General features: G+C 46.5%; 1 protein-coding gene across 3 annotated transcripts in view; it reads left to right on the top strand.

Annotated features, from left to right (window-relative positions):
- The first annotated feature begins 1,149 nt into the window (after positions 1 to 1,149).
- The window catches only part of PRKAG2 (protein kinase AMP-activated non-catalytic subunit gamma 2), a 361,996-nt gene continuing 344,237 nt past the window's right edge, over positions 1,150 to 18,908 (top strand). Inside the window, exon 1 of one of the 3 annotated variants that reach the window (XM_039524126.1) lies at positions 1,150 to 2,251. In XM_039524126.1, the coding sequence (XP_039380060.1) occupies positions 2,150 to 2,251 (102 nt within the window). In that variant the 5' untranslated portion in view covers positions 1,150 to 2,149. Of the gene's footprint in view, positions 2,252 to 2,614; positions 2,690 to 3,033; positions 3,148 to 18,908 lie in introns of those variants that run through there. The other 2 variants (XM_039524129.1, XM_039524127.1) reach the window with 2 other exon arrangements.

Here is an 18,908-nt window from a genome sequence, read left to right as displayed (position 1 = left end):
CATGACTGCAGAGGGTTCGCTGGTCCCGCGGCTCGGGTGGACCTCCCGCAGGCATGACTGCGGATGCTCCACCGGAGCCGCGGGACCAGCGGAACCTCCGCAGGCACGTCTGCAAGAGGTCCCCCAGAGCCGCGGGACCGGCGACCGCCAGAGTGCCCCCCGTGGCGCGCCGCCCTGCTTGGGGTGGCGGGATTCCTAGAGCCGCCCCTGGCCTCAGCCCAGAGCCCTGTTCTGCACCCCAAACCCCTCATCTCTGGCCCCAGCCCCAGCCAGAGCCCTCCCGCCCTCCAACCCTCTGTCCCAGCCTGGTGAAAATGAGGGCGTGAGGCTGGGGGAGAACGAGTGACAGACAGAGGGGGGGTGGAGTGAGTGGGGGGGCAGGGAGCGGGGCAAAGGTGTTTGGTTTCTGCAAATAGAAAGTTGGCGGGCGCTAGCCCCCAGCAGCTAACTGTGGGGCTCCCCCCGTCAGCCCCGGCGTGGCAGCTGCATCCCGCTATGAGGCCGGGTGCAGCGGGGGCTCAGTCCAGCTGTGAGCCCCCAGGTGGCGGAGGCGCCCGGCCGCCCCCATTCCTCCAGGCCCCGCTTTGAAGCTCTCTGAGGGCTGGTCCACACTAAGAAGCGGGGTCGAACTAAGGTACGCAAATTCAGCTACGTGAATAGCGTAGCTGAATTTGAAGTACCCTAGTTCGAACTACTCACCCGTCCAGACTCCGCGGAATCGAAGTCCGCGGCTCCAAGGTCGACTCCGCCACCGCCGTTTGCAGTGGTGGAGTACCGGAGTCGACCGCGGCGCTTCCGGAGTTCGAACTATCGCGTCCAGATTAGACGCGATAGTTCGAACTTCGAGAAGTCGGACTCACCGTGTGGACCCGGCTGGTAAGTGTAGACTAGCCCTGAGTTACGGGATTTTATACTTCGGCAGGAGCGTTGCCGCTGGCTGTGGTCACCGCCACCTACTGGCCCTCTGTGCTCATTGCAGCGGTGAGGTTGTTGCGAGTGTTACAAATTGCGCAACAGCGGCGTTGATGGCTCCTGGCAGCGAGGGGCGGTGCGAGCCGCCCCTCGGCGAGACCCAGGAGTGCGGCTGGAGGAGGAAGGGGGTGTGCGCGGAGTGCCCTTGGCAGGCTCTGGGTTGATGGCCACGGAGAACCCAGGGAGTGGGGTTTGCCTCGGGGGCGGGGCGGGGAAGAAGGTCGCTGTTTCTTTTTCACGTGAAGGGGTGAAATCCAGCCCGTCCCTGGTGCATCAGCAACTGCAAACTAGGCACAGCCTTCGCAGCCCCCCTCCCAAACACTCGCTACCCTCTCTCGGTCGCCGTCAGATCCTGACTCACTAGGGAAGGTCCGGGAGCTCTTGCCTGGACGGGAGACGGGCGCCTGTGGAGGGGAGCAGTGTCAGCTCGGGGAGAAAGTATTTTACGATTTGCTGCACTTCCTGTTAAGCGCAGCCTCTTGTTTTCAGCAGAGCCAGATTGCCAGGAGCATTGGCAACTCCTCCTCCTCCTCCTGGCAGTTCCAGCCCCTGATTCTCCGCAGCCCTGCCTGGGGTTCCGGCTCGCAGCAGGAAAGGGGAACCACATTGCAATGTTTGTTTGCACCACCGCCTTCTCCAGGCCTGCGTGAGCTGCTGGCCGCTGTGGCCCTGCCTCGCTGCTGAGGCTGCACAGAGGAAGGCGCATTTCAGGGAGCGCTGGCCACCGCCTCCTGCTTGACAGAGGGGGACGGACCTCGCCGCAGGATCCGGACTCCAGGGATTGTATTTATTTGCAAACGGGGTCGAGCTCAACTTCTGCCCTCCCCAGGGCACGTGTAATGGGGGACCTGTCACTTTGCTGTGCAGAGGGGAGGGAACTTTCTCACCCACCAAGAGTCTCCGGATATTTTTGAACGGGCGGAAGAGTTATAAACTGAACCGCAGGTTTAAGGATGTCTCATGATCTTGCTCCTGGAGGAGACGGGGGCCCCTAGCAGCTCTCCCAGCCCCCATTTAAAAAAACCGCAGCTGGAAGAAACTCCTCCCTTCCCCTTTGGTTCCCCCACCCCCTTTCTCCCCAGTTCCTGAGGGTTTGAAAACAAGCCCAGATTGGCTGCTGGTGGTGGACGGAGGTGGAAGAGGAGCCGTCCTCCGGAGCCAAGCCGTGCTGAGCGGGATGGGAAGCACTGCCATGGACACCAAGAAGAAAGATGCTTCCAGCAGCGGCAGCAGGAAAGGCTCCAGCCAGAAGAGACGCATGTTGCGAGTGCACATCCCGGTAAGTGCCTCTGCGCCCCCCCCCCCCTCGGTGGCGATGACAGGGCTGAAGGGGCTGCTGTCCGCACGCGGCGGCACACGCCTCTGTCCTGTCATCGCGTGGGGGGCTGTTACTCTGGGCCGCGTGGACACCCCACACCATTTAGCAGCAACAGGTTGGGGGCGTGGTCAAGAAAGGTGCATGCGCCTCCTGGCCTTTTGCAGCAGGAGAGGATTTGGGGGTTCTCTGGGCGGTGCCTGCTTCTCCTGTCACTTAGCAACAGCTGGGGTGGGGGGGGGATAGAAAAGAAGTGCCCCCCCCGGGGCCGCTCCTGGCATTAAGGAGCAACAGCTGGGGAGTGTGGGGAAGCGGCTGTTGTTCGGGAGCCGATGAGAGGGGGGAGACCTGCGTGCGGTGCATGCTCCTGCCACCGGCAGCAGCAGCGGCGGAGTGCTGGGGGTGTGTGTCTGTGTGTCCCCTGCCCTGCAGGCAGGCTCTGCCTGTCGGCGAGCTGCCGCAACAGGTTGAGTGGGTGGGGAGAGGAGGAGTGGCCTCTGTGCAATGCGTGTTTATCCTGCCTCGTAAAATCAGTAATTTGGGGGAAAGGGTCCTCTGCACACCTCATGCTGCATTGTCTTGCTACCAGATGTGGGGCAGGAGGAGGGAGCTTCCCTTTAATCAGGTTCTGTAGTAGCTACCTCTCAGCCGAGCCGTGGGCCCTTCGGAACCGATTTCGAACAGGCCAGAGTCAATGTGCAGCCAGCGTTCACACGGGGGGCCAAGAGGGTCCCACATGCGACCCTGATCAAAGACAAACAATGTCACACGTCACTGACGGCTGCCCTCTGACCAGATTGGATGATGGTCAGAGGGCTCTGTCCTTGGCTGATGAGGCTGCTGCAAATTGGGTTGGCAAGGTCTGCATCTGATAAGACTAAGTCTGGCATTTAGAAGTAGTATGTTGTTAGAGGATAAGCTGCTTTCAGGTGTAGGGGGGGAGGGAGTGCATGGACTGGGTGAACATGTGTATGCAACAGATGAGTAGCAGCTAGTTGCGGGAGAGGTGTGGCCTGTGTAACAGGTAGACCCCTAGGTGTGGGGGCAGAGAGAGCACACTGTTCCTGCTTGGGCTGTTTGCTTGTTGTTGTTGTAGCCGTGTTGGTCCCAGGATATTAGAGAGACAGGGTGGGTGAGGTAATCTCTTGTTGGGCCAACTTCAGTTGGTGAGAGAGAGAAGCTTTCCAGCCACACCGAGCTCTTCTTGCTGAAGTTGATCCAATAAAAGATACAACTTCACCTCCTCTTGTCTCTCTGAGAAAAGGAAGTACAGTTTGGTGCTGGGCTAGTGCTGGGGAGGGAGGACTGGCATCCTCTACCTCTTCCCTTTCATGCACTAACCAAACGCAGCCCAGCTGCATGCAGAGTGCCAGGCTTGCAGCGTGTGACTGGGCAAAGGGAGAGGAGAGCATGCCCTCTGCAGACAGCATGCTCTGCACTTCATTTAGCCATGTGATTTTGTTTGGCACAGTTCTAACCGGATTTGATATTTCATGTGCAATGCTGTAGAGTCTGAGTGTATTTTAACGAGAGGTGGGCTCAAAGCAGTATGGGGGCCTGAAAGTGCCCAAGCTTTGGCACTTGGACCTATCTCTGCAGTGAGACTGAATTGGAGCCTCTAATCTGAAGCCCCCAAACTCTAATTCAGAACTGAATTTCCAGGAGGGGGATAGCTCAGAACCCTCTCAGATGTTTAGCAAAGCAACCTGTTGCTGGAATGGTAGGTGCAGAGGAATGATCATACTAGAGCAGACGAGTGTACAGATTGGCAGGAAACCGTTCTCCTATCCCATGAAAATTTTCACAATTTAAAAACGTCTCCAGTTCCATATAGGGAGGAAACTGAGACTTTTTGAAAATTTAGAGAGAGAGGTTGATTTCTCCCGCTGCTCCCCCCCCCCCCAATAACCCGGTGGCTAAACTGAGACCTTTTAAAGTTTTTGTGTGTGCTAGTCCCAGATTCATTAGCCTGGTGGTTAGGGCCCTGACCTGGAAGGTGGGAGACCAGGGTCAAGTCCCTGCTGTAGTGACTATTTAAGTATTTATACCAAGTGGAAAAACTCCCCCAGGTGAGATTGTGAGTGTCTCACCCCACAATAGCTTGGTGGTCAGAGCACTTACTGGGCATGTGGCAGGCCCAGGTTCAAGGCCCTGCTGCAGAGCAGGGCCTTGAACCTGATCTCCCACGTGCTACATGAATGCCTTAACCACGGGGTTATTAGCTGTTTTGGGCTGGGGTCAGTTACTCACTCTGTTACCTGACATTTCATTCTGGACTTGTGAAACTTTTGTCAAAATCAGTTATGTCCTGCAAAAAGTTAGTTTTGATGAATCATTTTTCAACGTAAAACCCTTTTATCAAATTCTGGACCAGCAGGCCGTCCAGTTTCCTGTCTGAGAGTGGCCAGTAGCAGCTGATTCAGAGGAAGGTGCAAGAAACGCTGTAGAAGCCGGGCAGTATAGAATAACTTGCTCAGAGGATCATTTTTCCCTAATGCCCAATAGTTAGAGGTTGGCTTAAACTCTCCAGCTCCAGAGTATATCCCTTTCAAAACTGCACTGATTTTTTTTTCAAATCCTTACTATTAACTCAGTATATTCTTATTTATATAAATCTTCATTCCATTTTTGGAATTCACCACTCTTGGCTGTGGTGCCTCTAGCAATGAGTTCCAGAGTTCCTGCTCCTCGTGCTGAGGGGTCTAGATTTTGCTCCAGCTGCCTAGGGGCAGGAGGCAGCGTGAGCATGTCCCTCTCAGGCCAACAGGAAACCATCAGCTAATTTTATTTCTATGCTTTTTGGTGTGGTTTTTTTTTCATGGAAAAACAAACAAATACAAACGTGTAGGGCCTACTGAACTGGTAGTATAAAAGAAAGGAGAAATACACAGCTTTTTAATGGGAAGAATTAGTTCTGTAGAGTTCTCATGAGCCCAGTAGTGTGAGTAAAACTTTCAACCCTACAGTATGTTAGTGTGCTCAAAATGAGGCCCCTCTCATCTAATGTGGGTGTCTCCAATGTGTGTCCATCATGATAGTGTCTAGGCACCAAGCTCTGCCACCGCGCCAGTAATACAACTTCCATCTGATTATCTCAAAATACCTTACAGACATCGAACACCCCAGTGTGGCCATAATTATCCTAATTTTATACGTGGAGGAGTTGAGGCATGAAGGGATTAAGTGACTTTTCCAAATCAGAGTGTCTTTGACAGAGCCAAGAATAGAACCCAAATGTTCTGGCTTCTAGTCAGGGGTGTGCACAAGGGGGGGCAAGCAGGGGCAAAGCCCCCCCAGTAATAGTTGGGGCCAGGGGCAGAGAACTTCTCCGGCCCCAGGGATGCAAAGGCAGGGCAGAGCGAGCTCCTGTCGGGGGCTGGGGCAGAGGAAAGAGTGAGCTCCTGCCGGGGCAGTTGGGGGCAGCGAGGTCCTCCCAGTGCCGGGTGGGGAGGAGGGAGTGCGAGCTCCTCGGGGGATGGGGGGAGGGCCCAGAATGTGCCCAACTAAAAGGGGTCAAATTTAAATTCCTGCTTCTAGTTCTCTTTCTAAATCACAAAGTTCATCTTCTTCCCCAGGGTTGCCTCAGTATTGTCCTATAGGGACCTCCTCTAGGGGTAGACGGTCATTCATTGTCTGTGTTTGTTAACTTCTTGGCCTCTTTGCTGAGCCTGCTTAGTAGGTTGCCACCTGGACAGTGGTAGATATTTGCACATATGCCACTAAGGGTACATCTACATGGGGATAAAAGCCCCCTGGTACAGCCGTGGCTGGCCTGGGTCAGCTGATTTGGGATTGTGGGGCTTGGGCTGCGGGACTAAAAATTGCTGTGTAAACATTTGGGCTGTGGGACCCTCCACTCCCGTGGGCTTCAGCCTGAGCCAGAACATTTACACAGCAGTATTTCAGCCCTGGAGCCTGAGCCCTGCAAGCCGGAGTCAGCTGATCCAGGCTAGCCATGGGTTTTTTATCCCAGTGTAGACATACCCTTAGGGTCTGATCTTGCCCTCAGTGTATTCAGTAGCTTTTTTGCTGTTGACTCATTTGGGAGCAATTCAAGACAAAAATTAATAAAGATCTGATCTCTTCCCCCTACTGTGAACCAACAGACTTCTTTCCTCTTTCTGTAGTGTTGAGGTCCATAGTATTCCTAAAACGGGTGATAATTTTTCAGATTTGGTGGCATTTTTCAGTAGTTTTTTTTTTATCTTTTGTTGTAGTGGCAATACAGCTGTGCTAGGAACCTTTTGTTGTACTCACTTGACAGTGAAATTTCATTTGGAAAGATCAATTTAGACTTTTATTTGTTTCATAACATTTTCTTGGCTGTTGTTTTGGAGTATCAGTCCTATTATTTCAGTGGTGCCTATCAGTGCTGCTGTAGTTGTCAAGGGAGCTTTCATCAGACAGACATTTTTATTTTGCTCATCCTCCTCTTCTGTGTCTTGTTGTGAGATAGTGTTTATTGCTCAGACATTTAATTCTTGCTCATTGAGATATTCAGATTAGGGGCAACAAGGGAAAGACTAAGAAGGTGTGAACAGAAAGTGAAATAAAGGAGAGTGTAATTTTAAGAGAAAGTATTGAGAGCAAAATCTACACAAGAAATAAAGTTGATATAATTGGGAGTCAGTGATACTTTCTAGCCCTACAGTGGGGGTGCATCTGTGCCACTTGAAAGATTTGACCTAGAAAAAGTTGACAAGCTTTGATGAAAAGCGGAGAAGCCTTTAAAAAAATGAAAATTAGGTGTACAGAGAAAACCAAATACATTAGTTGTTCCTGAGTGGAAGGTGTAAATGTTCTCCTTCTTTCTCATTGTTTCTTTTTTTAGGGGTTGAATACAGTGGGAACATATTGATCAGCCTTAAAGAGGCCATTTTGTTGTGGCTCACAATCCAAGGTGGGAATTTCAGGATCTTGTCCGTTTCAAGCAAGAATAGAGGGTTGGGGGAAGAACTGTAGGACGCAATAGAGGAGTCTGACAAACTCTTTCTTTCTGAAACAGTGCTTTCTGTGCTGAATCTCCCCCTCCTTCTGCACAAGTGAAGCATTTGCATTGTGACACCCAAATCTTGCTCTTGGGATGGTTGGCAGTCTGCTGAGTTCCTGTAAACTGGATGCCCCCATCACCTGCTAAATTGATTTGTGATAGTCCAAGATAAACCTCATACCATTCGATTCTTTAGCATGGCAGAGTGAGGAGCTAGTTGCTAAATCACTGGGCTGTGCTCTATGAACTTACTCCTTGCAATTACCAAAGTGATTTATATTGACAAACTAGTAATTGAGCTAGACTATAAGAGCCAATATGAGATACATTAAGAGGCAAAATCTTCTCTCGTTCACAGCACCACTTTCTGAAATCTTGAAAAGATACTTTCTATACATTTTTAAAGTAGAGATGGCGTCAAATGAAATCCTATGTATTCCAAAGCTCAGATACAGAGTCAACTTTTGTGGCTGTTGCTTATCTCTAATGTAGATATCTTAGCTCTTATAGAGTTTCCTTTTAAAACATTAGAAGGCAACACAATAAGTAATAATATACATTGCACGCTTATCTTGCTTGGTACATATTTTAAAAGCATTGTCGTCTCCTCTAAGGCTAGATGCAATTGTCTGCTGACTCAGAGCTCCTAGCAGAGAGATCAATACTTTCCTTGTGTAATCTTCTTACAGAATTGTTCTGTTACAATGACAATTTTTAACATATTCTAACTTCATCTCACTTCATACAGGGAATAGATTCTGCTCTCAGTTACTTTGGATTTAGGGGCTAGTGCGGGGTAGGCAACGTATGGCACGTGCGCCGAAGGCGGCACACGAGCTGATTTTCAGTGGCATTCACACTGCCCGGGTCCTGGCCACCAGTCCGGGGGGCTCCGTATTTTAATTTAATTTTAAATGAAGCTTCTTAAACATTTTAAAAACCTTATTTACTTTACATACAACAATAGTTTAGTTATATATTATAGACTTATAGAAAGAGACCTTCTAAAAACATTAAAATGTAAAACTGGCACGTGAAACCTTAAATTAGAGTGACTAAATGAAGACTCGGCACACCACTTCTGAAAGGTTGTTGACCCCTGCACTAGTGTAGCTCCACTGATGCCAATAGAGTTACTCTGAATTTACACTAAGTGTAATGAAGAGTGGAGTCTGTCCCAAGATCTTCACCTGACCACCCACTGCAGCTCTCAGTGAGTGGGAAATTGCAGATATTTGGCACTTTTCTGTATTAGACCTAAATATGTTAGAAGGTGATAGTGCAGGGATTGGCAACTTCTGGCACGCGGCTCGCCAGGGTAAGCAGCCCGCTGGGCCGGGCCAGTTTGTTTACCTGCCGTGTCTGCAGGTTTGGCCGATCGTGGCTCCCACTGACTGTGGTTCACCGCTCCAGGCCAACGGGGGCGGCGGGAAGCTGCGGCCAGCACATCCCTCTGCCCGTGACGCTTCCCGCAGCCCCCATTGGCCTGGAGCGGCGAACCGTGGCCAGTGAGAGCCGTGATCGGCCGAACCTGCAGACGTGGTAGGTAAACAAACTGTCCCATGCCAGAGGTTGCCGACCTCTGTGATAGTGAAAAATTTCATTGTTCCTTTGTGTACAGTAATCAATGAGGCCAAAATACCTGTCCAATGAAGTGGTTATTTCTACCCATTCTCCTGCCCTGAGAGAAAGGTTGGTGTAGTGATATTCCCCCCAACTTGGGAAGGGTCTCTTAATAATAGCTATGGAGACCACAGTCCTTTTTTGTGCACAGAACAGCTGTAGCATGGACAGCAGCTCTCCATACTTTCCCACATTTCTTTCTCAAAGTGCTTTAGTTCTGAAGGAGCCATCTCTAGGAGCAGATTTAATGCTGTACCTATTCCTGTTATTGTGTAGAGACCCCAGGGCAGATCCTCAGGTTGTGTAAATTCTCTTAGTGTCATGGACTTCAGTGGCACTATGACAACTTACACCAACTGAGGATCTCTCCCTCCATCTCTTGCTTTCCACTATAGCAAAGCAGTTAGTCATTGCATAGATAATAAAGGTTTGCAGTGTTGTAGCAGTGTTGGACCGAGGCAGGGCCGGCTCCAGGGGTTTTGCCGATCCAAGCAGCCAAAAAAAAAAAAAAAAAGCCGCGATCTGCGGCAATTCAGCGGGAGGTCCTTCGCTCCGACCAGGAGCAAGGGACCTGCCGCCGAATACCTGGATGTGCCGCCCCTTTCCGGAGTGGCCGCTCCAAGCACCTGCTTGCTAAGCTGGTGCCTGGAGCCGGCCCTGGACTGAGGATATGGGAGAGACAGAGTGGGTGAAGTAATATCTTTTATTGGACCAACTTCTGTTGGTGAAAGAGACAAGTTTTTGAGGTACACAGAGCTCAGTCTGACATAAGCAGAATGATATAAGCTCATTCTGAGTTCTGTGTAGCTTGAAAGCATGTCTCTTTCACCAACTGAGGTTGAGCCAATACAAGATATTACCTCACTCACCTAGTGTTTCTCCAGTTAATAAATCACATTCATAAAATGATTCTTCCTTTCCAGTATTTTAGAATATACTTTGTTTGGTCAGATGAGTGCTGGGTCGGGCAAGAAGAGGACAACACTCCATTCTTGGAGTTATTTGTGACAGCAACAGATGAAAGTGCTCAGTAGTGAATTTTTCCAAAAGAGCTAATGAGGGAATCTGCTACCTGTGTGACCCTGGAGCACAAACATATCTGGAAAGACTGTTTCAGTGGGGAAAGGAGAGGGAAATGGCTCCCTAAAATGGAATCTGGAACTGTACCTGTGTCGTCTTCATGAGACCCAGAAAACAATGTGTCCCAAACTTCTACCTTCTTGCAATTTTGAAATCGGATCTCTCTTAATGGACTAAAGAATTGAGGAAGGTGATGAGAAGCCCTGGAACTTTCACAATGGAATCTGAACGCTCCTGTGCATCAGATAAAAAGGATTAGCAACTGCAATTACAGTAGGTAGGAAAAAAATGACAAGGGCTCTCAATCTTTATGCGTCTTGACATTCCACAAACTGATCACCAGCTAGGCTTATGGAAAAGTACAGTTGCTCCTTTCAACCACCTCCTCTCTCTCCCAGTTTGCACTCCTGATCTGCCCTGCCCCCTCCTTCCCTCCCTCCCTCCTTCCTTCCCTCCCTGTCCCCAGCAGCTCCTTTGGGCTGTAGACCAGCAGGAAGGAGATGAACTGCATCAGAAGAATGGGCCATGGACATGGAAGAACCAAAGAGAGGGGTGGAAGCTGAGCAGAGGCATGGAACATGAGGCTGTTGGCCTATTGGGAGGGGTAGGCCACATTGTGTTAATCATTTGGGGAGGTGGGAGACGCTCTCTGTTTGTGGAGAGAATAGGAGGACAGGAACTGCTGAAAGCTAGAGTGAGAAGAGGAATGAATCCTTTATAGTTTCTTGCCTGAGAGGAGTGTGTGTCTTTATGGTGCAAGGGGTTAAATCATTGCATTATAATTACTGCTGTGCAGCATGTAAGGTTATTTACTGTGGTTTTATTTTATTTTTTTTAATTAATTTATTTTTTAGAGGATAAGTATGAGTAAGAAAGTGACATCCTGCAGATACAGAAAGACTCTACTTATGTGTCCTTCTTGCCAGTAGGTATAGACAGTGATGCTGAAGTTTTGAAAGTCAGGTCTACTTGGAAAAATGACTATAAAAATGGCATGATGGAGCATTATGTTTGTCTCAATGACAAAAATGCTTTTTTCCCCCTGCCTCCGAGCCCTGAGATCTGAGACAGAGTCTGTATTCTTTCTTTCTTACGAATCATGGGCTAATTTGTGCACTTAGTAGCACCTGTGTGTCCCAGGGACTTCAAATTATGTCCACCGTTACACTTGTGCAGCCACACTACCTTCAAGGGAGCTATACGGATGGAACTGAGAGCAGAATTTGACTCCGCAGATAGAATTTTACAACAATTTGCTGACATGTGGGCAGGTTTAGAATCCAGCTTGTACCCCTCTGTGCTGGCTCTCCAGGGCTAACCCCAGGAGTAAAAAGTAGCCAAAGCGTCACTGGCATGGAAGTCAGTAGAGCTGATTCCAGATAACAGATCTGTCCAGCATATGTGAGTAAGGTACCATTTAACATATTCACTTTTCAGAATAAAACTGCATTTATACCAGAAGGTGCCCTATGCGTAGGGTGCCATGAAAGACAATGCAGAGATGGTTGTGGGAGAAATGGAGCATCAAGGTTGGTGGGGAAGAGAGTGCTGTGGTAAGAGACAAGGCCTGACAGGTGGGGAGGGGCAGAGCAATGCAGGGCTGTGGAGGCAAAAGAACAAGACTTTTGAACTCGATGTCCTTGAGTGGAATATATTTTGCACGTGATGGAAAGAGAGAGGCCTTATGTGGACAGATAGTGGCGGTTTGGCTGCATGATACTGTGTAAACATTGAAATATTTCTAGTAATCGTAATGTGTGGAAACAATAATTTTGGCATGGCAATTTCTGCTGCTGAGTCTGATTGATAGGTTTACTCTTAAGGTGGAGGCTAGAGGAAAGAATTCTAGACTGCAGCTGTTTACACGTTCTCAGTATCTGCTTCAGTTTAATTAATGCTAACTTGTATAATAATCTCTAAATCAGGGATTCTCTAACTTCAGTGCACCACAACCCCCTTCTGAGAACAAAAATTACCACACGACCCCAGGAGGGGGGGACCGAAGCCTGAGACTGCCTGAGCTTGCTTCCCCGGGTCGGTGAGGGGGACACACACAAAGCCCCACGCAGGGGGCCTATAACCTGAACCCCGCTGCCCAGGGCTGAAGCCCTTGGGTTTTGGGTTCAGCCCTGGGTGATGGGGCTCGGGCTTTGGCCCTGGGCCCCAGCAAGTCTAAGCCAGCCCTGGTGACCCCATTAAAATGGGGTTGCAACCCACTTTGGGGTTCCAACCTGCAGTTTGAGAGCTGCTGCTCTAAATTACATGAAATATTTTGATATGAATTCTATATAGTTTCAGCAAAGAATCCTGTGGCACCTTATAGACTAACAGACGTTTTGCAGCATGAGCTTTCGTGGGTGAATACCTACTTCTTCTGCTTGCATCCGAAGAAGTGGGTATTCACCCACGAAAGCTCATGCTGCAAAACGTCTGTTAGTCTATAAGGTGCCACAGGATTCTTTGCTGCTTCTACAGAACCAGACTAACACGGCTACCCCTCTGATACCTTCTATATAGTTTGGGACCTTTGTTTTGTTTGTAGAGAACCAAAATGCAATCCACATTTTTTGTTGTTATCTTCAATTCTGACACTTAAAGTTTAGCTTTATAACATAGTGTCTAGGGTTTTGTACATTGCTATATAATTTAGCATGGCAAATTACATTATGTAGAGTTGGCATAACGGGAAGTATAACAGATTTGTTGCAGCATATATTTCAGGTTGTCAGCTATACCTTACACTATGGTTGAACAGACTGTATGGTCATTAATGAAGATAGAACTTCGGACTTTCTGTTCCAAAACAGGAACCTATCCCATGAGCTCAAGACAAAATCTGTTTGTTGTTGCTATAGTTGGACTGGAAGAGCTGAGACCCTTTGTAAGGTACTACAGTAGAGATAGATATAGACATACCCAAATATACACACAAATTTGACATTGCAGCAGTAGGGAGCAGTAGGTACATATATGCATTACCTACAATGTTATGAAAAGCCAGACATGGTAATTAATTTACACAGCACTAGCAAAGCTTTAGATACTTTACAGGCAACTTTTCAAGCAAGCATGATGTTGGTGCTGTGTAAATAATAAAATTGGGGCTGGTCTACCCTGGCAACGTTAAAGTGCTGCCGTGTGCAGTCGCAGCAGAGCGCTGGGAGAGAGCTCTCCCAGCACTCAAAAAACCCACCTTCACGAGTGGAGTAGCTACCAGCACTGGCGACTCCCAGGGGCTGATGCACTGTCTACACTGGCGCTTTCCAGCGCTGAAACCTGCTGCAATCAGGGGGATGTTTTTTCACACCCCTGAGCGAGAAAGTTGCAGCACTGTAAAGTGCCAGTGTAGACAAGCCCTTACTCTTGATCTTCCAGTAGTTCCAAACCTGAGGAGAGGAAGGATAAACCAGTGGTTAGAGTGCTAGCCTAGGACATGGGACACTTTGTGGCAAAGCAGGGAACTGAACCAGTCTTCCTGTGTGGCCTTGGGTAGTTCAGTCACTCTGTGCCTCAGTTCCCCATCTGTTAAATGGGCATAATAATACTTTTCTACCTCATGGAGGTGCTGTGAGGATAAATACACTAACAATTATGAAATGCGGTGATGCTACAGTAATTCCATCTAGAACAGCAGATTGTTGGAGTTGGATTTGCTGCTGTTGAGTGAGTATTAATCAAAGCTTCTGTGATGGAAATGGGAACTAAATGATATGGCCTGCGGAAAGGTAGCTCAGGCTGGAAAGGAGAAGATGAGGCAGAGGATTAGGAACTTTTAAAATCATCACTCCAGCCATCTGAATCTGTGCTCTAGTTACTGCCTGGGGCTGGGAAGGTATATACCTTGCGTTGGTGAATGGTTGAGGGCTCAGGTTCTCCATTCCTCAAAGAGGGAAAAAAAAGTTCCCTGTAAGCTTTCCATTGTTTTAATGTTGTAGCTAATGAAATATTAACTCCTTTTAATGCAGCAATATGCTACTGTGACAATTTGCTACCTCCTATGGCAGCACCTACAGTCCTCAACCGCGGCTGGGGCTCCAGTGTGCTAGGCGCATATATCAGTGTATAGATGTATATAAACACAGTAGGACAGCTCACCTGAAGAGCTTAAAATCTCCATAGACACTACAGACAAGAGATAGGAGAAAGGAAATATGGTGATCCCCACTTTACAGATGGAGAATGGAGAGATTAAGTGACCTGCCTCATGTCATGCAAAGAGTCTGGGATGGCGATGAGAATTGAACCTGCTCTCCTGAGTAGTATCCATTGCCTTAACCACAAGACCATTTTCCCCCTTTGTTTAGCTGTCCACCTATAGGTCTCTCATGCAGGCCCAGTTTTTTGGTAAGAGCTTGACTGAAAGTTGTTACCATCTGACATCTGTTTGATAGTAAAAGCAACAAAGAATCCTGTGGCACCTTATAGACTAACAGACGTTTTGCAGCATGAGCTTTTGTGGGTGAATACCCACTTCATGGTGGTGGGTGGTGGTCAGATGGATGAATGTCTAAAAAAACTGTTCTGAAGCTTCTTCCTGTGAGTGGTATATTATTCACAGCTCATGCTGCAAAAAAAAAAAAGTCTCTATATTGCCACAGGGGGGATTCTTTTTGCTACAGATCCAGACTAACACGGCTACCCCTCTGATACTGTTTGATAGTCTGTGTGAAATAAATTGGTGATCCCATTTCAGTTCCTTGTGGCAAGGTGTCCACAACACACAAACCATCACAGTAGTTAGGACTGTTATGGGTTTTCTGGACAGAGGGGCCAAGCATTGAATGGTGGCCCCACATCCAGAAGAGATGCCACTCAGGCAGGTTTGAGAAATAGTGGTGAACCTTGTGTGATTACTGCACACTCCATGGGGTCTGCTGTAGGACACACCAATGTTTTGTTCTGAATCCCTGGTAGCACAACAGGTGGATCATTACTTGAGGCAAGTGTTCTAAGGTAGATCATCTGCTAGACCTTTATAGATTCTCGCATCCCGTGTGTCCCACTCAGCACTTCCAACTGCCTTCAAACCACCACACTCCTCCCAGGGTCCCTAGACACCCTGGCGCTGTAACCAACTCTTTGCTGATTGTCCTCCTATCTGTCGCAGGATCTTACCCTCGCCCCACCCCTGACCAATAGCCATCCAGTGCAGGAGATTCATCAAACTTCCACTGATCTATATGCTGTGTGGGGAGATGATTTCAGCCTCCTGATCTGTTAAGCTGACATTGTTCACAAACAATAAACTCCTCATATGCAAAGAGGGCTGGGTGATAAAAAGGTGACCAGTAATCCCCCTTCACCCTCTGCTCAGCTAGTCCAAGGTAAAGCTAATACTAGTTTAATTTATTCAGATAGAATCTAATTATACACTTTTTTTTTTGAGAATCACTTGGCACATGCCAGTGTTTTTCCTTATGATGTTATGCCAGTAATTCAGCAATTCAAAAAAATAATTTCAGTTCTTTTATCTGTGTGGTGTATTTAAAGAGTCCCGGATCCTTGAACTCCTTCAGACCTGTTCAACTGATTTCATCCAAGCATGCAAAAATACTGTTAATTTAAATCTTTTATTGGGATTTTTAACTTTGAAATACTGAAAAGAGTAAAAAGTAAAGAGGAAATGTCTTATCTAAGAACAGAAGTTTGTGTCTTTACTCTGCCTTGTAATACTTATTTTCTTTGTGGGCTGTGTGGTCTTGCCACACGGAAATGGAATTCACTTTACATTGCATGATGTCTAGGTTTGTTAGGTTATTGTTAAGCTCAGACAAGGTACTTGGTGTTGTTCAAATACAAGGACAAATTCTGCCACCTGGAATCAGAGGAGTAGTGCTTTACTCTGCAAGTAATTTCAGAGAAAGCAAAAGGACAATATGTGAAGAAAAAGGTATGGTTCAACATCAGCAAGGATGGTAGAACTGAGCCTGAAGATGGAACCATGGGCCCTGCCTGAATGAGTTCAGTTTGAGGGCCTGGTCCTGCAGACACTTACCCACATGAGCAACTTGGCTCATATGAGTGGTTCTGTTTCTCTGAGTGTGCATGTATCTTTAGTGGAACGTCTTAGGTTTGGAGAGATGAAAAGAGGTTAAGGGATGAAAAATTTAAGAAATGCTTGTTGCTTAAACCATTCAGCTTGATTTGTTTGCAGACTAGAGTATTTCAAAGGAAAAAAAGTGACAAAGGTTAAAGCTGAACGTGTGCCAGAGAAGTTGGGTAGCTATCTTGAAACTTAAGATTGGTTATGTAGTAAACATCCTGTATTGCACACGTGTATGTGTGTGTATAAAATGCATTGCAAACAAATAAAAAAATGTTAAAAGTATGTTAAGATTGCAAAGTCAAGAATTCAGAAGTTAGGCAATGTCAGAATTAAGGCTGCCCATGCCCTGTTGGATTTCTGCGTGATGATATTCTTTAATTACCTTATTGCACTACAGGACCTGTGCCTCTTTCAGGCTGCTCTGGGAATGTGACAGAATTGTGTAGTGAATGAGGCTTTCTGTAGGACTGCTTCAGGCAAAAATCTTCTCCAGCTCCACCCATTTGGGTAGGTGATATATTGCTGTCTTTTAAAAGTAAATGAGCGTTGAATATACTCACACTGTATTGTAGGGTGGATTGATTTAAATCAAGGTGATTTAAATTACTAATTTTAATCATAATTTAAATCAGCACGCAGGATTGAAACCATTGCTTTTTAGTTATTTTCCTAAAGAAAGATTGATTCTCATTGGTTACCAAACCAAATGTAGTGTAAAGTTGCAAATCAGCAATGGTGTTTCTTTGGGCTAACCAGGAGGATACGCTATAACTATACACCTTTATTGAAGCAATTGTATAGCTGAACTCTTTACTAGATTATTCATTTTTTGCTTGCAATTTGTGTCAAGCTCTATTTGGATGGAAATTCAAATTTAAATTAAAAATGTTTTTTGTTCCTGAATACATAAGAAAAAGTTTATCAAAATACATTTTGCATTTAATACTAGCTGATTTAATAGTTAGTTAATTGAGCTGATTCTTTCTTGTTACCATGGCCTTCAAGACTTTAAAACTAGTAATTCTCATTCTCTCACACCTATTCTTTGTTCATAAATTGGAGGAAGAGAACAAACTTTCCTGCTTTTTCTACTCCCAGTTGGTTAATTAACTTTGAATGTGGTAGTCGGATACACTGAAATGAAAAAGAATATTCTCTCTGCATCTGCAAAAGAGGCTACTGCTGTCACAATCTGGCTTAGCACTTCAGCCAACTCAGGGTTCAGGTGCTTAGCCAGTGTCTTCCACTGGTTCAGTGGTTTGACTCTCTTTAAAACTTGGCAGCAAATATGAACTGCTTAATATTATTTTTGCATTTAATTTTAAATAGTTTTATAACCTGTATATACTTTCAATTAAAATATCTGATTTTTTTTTGCTTTAAAAATTGATTTTATATTGAATAACCTTAATGGGAGACAGCCTAATGAATAAGATACCAGGAGAAAGGCTATAAAACTGAGGTATGGGTTTAAAACATATTTTGGCTTATTGGATTTTCCAGGAGCTAATGTCTGCTTTTCTTGCAGGCTGATTCATGTCATAAATAATTATTGTGGTGGGCTTAAGCTTTTCTGGGCCCTGTGAGGGGAGTTAATGCTTTTGGGCTCTCCTTGAACCATCAAGAGCTAGTGGGATGACTTTGCTCTTTCGGTCTTTCTAGATACATGTGTATAGATCGGCTAAGCAATGACAGCTAAGGGAGAAAGCACAAGTTTATAATTTTTAAAGGTTGTTAACGCTAGTGAGGGAGAGGAATTATTTAGAGTGGTATGTGGGGTATAGCTAATAGAAATGGGAAAATTTGAGCAGAATATCATGGGAATCTGTGGAATAGTGGAATAGTTTTCCCAAGGGAAGTAGTGAAAATATTGCTCTGGACTTTAAAAACAAGACTGATAAAACAATAAAAATGTACTGTAAGGAACAACCCAATCTTGACAGAGAAAAGAACTAGATGATCTAAGAGCTCTTTTCCATATCCAGCTTCTGTGGTTCTTTACGAGCTCAGAAGCTTTGTCCATTTAGTTTGATTAATCTTGAAAAATGTGGTACGGATACAAAACGGTATTGGTATTGTCACTGTGTGTGTGAGAGAGAATCGATTGTGTCCTGCGCAGAGCTATTTATAGCAAATTAAATACATACTTGTGTATGTTACAGGGTGGCAAATTGTGCATGCTGCAGGAATGGGATATGCAACGTTGGAACAAGTTCTGGAGCTGTGGTGTATTTCAGATCCTTTGCATGAACATGTTTCCTTCTAAAGTAAAAACAACAGGATTTAGATTTTGACTGTACTAAAGTTAATTTACATTTAAAATCCTGTTGCTTTAATGGCATAAACCCAGCAGAAGAGCTAGTTGACTCAGTAAACATACCTTTATTCTGATGTTTTTTAATTAAACAAAAAACTTTCTGTAGCTTAAAATTCCCGTTTTCTGGGCCAGTGTCCCGAGAGACTAAGGACACTTTAAAATGTATGAATCCCACTGCCCTGGGTACCTACTGCTGTCCGAGCCCCAACTGATAAATTGGACTAACCTCCTTGTTTTTTGGCTTTTTCTGTTGTTGCAGAAGGATTCTAAGTCTTGTCATGTCAAATATTGCATGGTCTTCAGAGCTCACTAGGGGGAGAGAAATGTCTGGGAACAGTGAGAACAGGCACAGCCAGTCATTTCCGCTAATTGTTGATGAGGAATACAAAAGCGTGAGAAGGGGGAGGGAATAGAAATGTGTCTTGGTGTGGAAATTGCTGTGTAAAAACAAATATGCTCAGGCTTGCTGGTTGGGGGGCTGACATACTGCACCGGATAACTCCTGTGACAGGAATACCCTGCTTTGGATGTGTGTAAGCCCCAGCCAGAGGAGTGTAGTTCAGTG

This window comes from Mauremys reevesii, linkage group 2, assembly GCF_016161935.1.
Source record: "Mauremys reevesii isolate NIE-2019 linkage group 2, ASM1616193v1, whole genome shotgun sequence".
In the NCBI taxonomy this organism is placed as follows: Eukaryota; Metazoa; Chordata; order Testudines; family Geoemydidae; genus Mauremys; species Mauremys reevesii.
The sequence above is the reverse complement of the archived record's forward strand: the minus strand, read 5'-3'. Positions and strand labels throughout refer to the sequence as shown.